The sequence below is a fragment of the Glycine soja genome, chromosome 6 (genome assembly GCF_004193775.1).
Source record: "Glycine soja cultivar W05 chromosome 6, ASM419377v2, whole genome shotgun sequence".
Classification (NCBI taxonomy): Eukaryota; Viridiplantae; Streptophyta; class Magnoliopsida; order Fabales; family Fabaceae; genus Glycine; species Glycine soja.
In genome coordinates, this window is record NC_041007.1 from 32,928,307 (window position 1) to 32,930,066 (window position 1,760).

Below are 1,760 nucleotides of genomic sequence, written 5' to 3' on the forward strand. Positions count from 1 at the left end.
GTGTGTGTGTCTTTGATGAGGGTGTATGTGTGTCTCTGATGAGGGTGGGTGTGTGTATGTGTGTGTCTCTGATGAGGGTGTGTGTGTGTGTTAATATGCTAACAAGTGGCTAATTATGTAGCCACTTGATGTTCAATGCCATCAAGTGGCTACATAATTGGGAATTGTTGCAAATGAAAAACATTGGCAGATACATAGCTGATTGAATCTATAGGATTAAATCTATCTAGGAGAAAAGCAACTAATCCCAATCTATAGGATTCAATCTATCAAGTAGGAGAAAAGCAAAAAGGAGGAGTTTTAATGATCTAAAAATTTGAAACCCTGAACCAGAAGGCTGTTGAATTTAATGTGGTAGAAAGTGAAGCTAGTTTATCAAGCTATATAGATATAACAATAAGCCTTTTCCATTTCCCAAATACAGTAAATTATGCAATGAATACGAAAAGAATTAATTTACAAGCATATGGAGATATGGACAGAATGCAAACTCAGATGTATGTGTTTTGAATGGAGAGATAAATTACAAGAACAAATCCAAAAATGAGGAAATATACCATATGAGGATATACATAGTAGAGGAAGAAGAAAATCAAGAATCAGAATCAAAACAAGTGAATAATGATAAAGCCACAAAGCAAGGATCCATAATGCAAGGCTACACTTATGTTTCGAGAGTTTGCAGCTAGACTTCATAGGAGAAGAAATGGCATTTTCAAAATGTTATATTTAGCTTCATTTCTAATACTTTTAGAACTACTTAAGTGGTTTGTTTTACTTTAGGGACTATTTAGGAGAGACTGTGAGAGTAATACCTCAAGCATGAAATTGATGGTTTCCTTTTTGCTGGTTACTTGGATTTGGGACTTGGGAGATTGCATTTTTTTAATAACATATGTTAATGGATTATGTGGTTATAGGTATCAGCATTTGAAATTATATCCAGAAGATGAATATGGCCCCCAGTCTATGAAGAAACCCGTGGTTGTTGAATCTTATAACGAGATTGTTTTCCCTGAACCCTCAGAGGTTTTTCTTGCACGTGTACAAAATCATCCTGCCGTTAATGTGCCTAGGCTTCCTGCTGGTTTGAATTTATCATGTTCTGGTACTTTCCTTTCAATGTTATTCCTATTCCTACTAGTAGTAGTATTTAAGTTTTTTACCCTTTAGATTTTTTCTTTAAGCTTTCCCTTGTTTTGGTTTCTACAGTACCAAGCGATGTTGTGAATGATATGGAGAGAGGTGACACCAAAGATCATCCTCTAACTCAATGGTTCTTAAACTTCTCTGAGGATGATGAGATCTTAAAACTTGCAGCAGCTCGCCAGCAGGTTATGGTTTCTTTATTCAATTATTCTATCATGCCTTGTCACTAGGGATTTATTAATGGCTTTTATTCTGCATTAGCTATTATGCAGATGCTATGCTATAGCGCTTTCTTTTGTTCCTTAAAGTAATATTATTTTATGCAGCTATGGGGATTACCATCTAAAAGTAAATATAATCAATTCACTGATCCATTCCTGATGTGCAACTAATGAAGATAATCTTCTAACAAATGAGATAGTTTTTTTTTTTTTTTGTCTGCATTCTTCTTGTATTTAGTCTAGGAGGCTTTTATTGGATGGTGAAACCTAATGGATTAGTTCATGGTTTTCTCACCAAATGTTTTATTTCTTTGGCACTGTTTTGGATGCATATGTAGTGAGCAAGAAGTTAACTACTGCAGTTACACATGGTCAATAGTTTTACAACAC

The 1,760-nt window shown here is 34.7% G+C and overlaps 1 protein-coding gene across 1 annotated transcript; it reads left to right on the forward strand.

The window, feature by feature from the left end:
- The first annotated feature begins 474 nt into the window (after positions 1-474).
- Positions 475-1,460, forward strand: LOC114416112 (transcription initiation factor TFIID subunit 14b-like). Its single transcript, XM_028380990.1, has 4 exons — positions 475-497; positions 921-1,108; positions 1,213-1,334; positions 1,422-1,460. Exons 1-4 carry the CDS (start codon positions 475-477, stop codon positions 1,458-1,460), a joined length of 372 nt encoding a protein of 123 aa, XP_028236791.1.
- Positions 1,461-1,760: the final 300 nt, after the last annotated feature.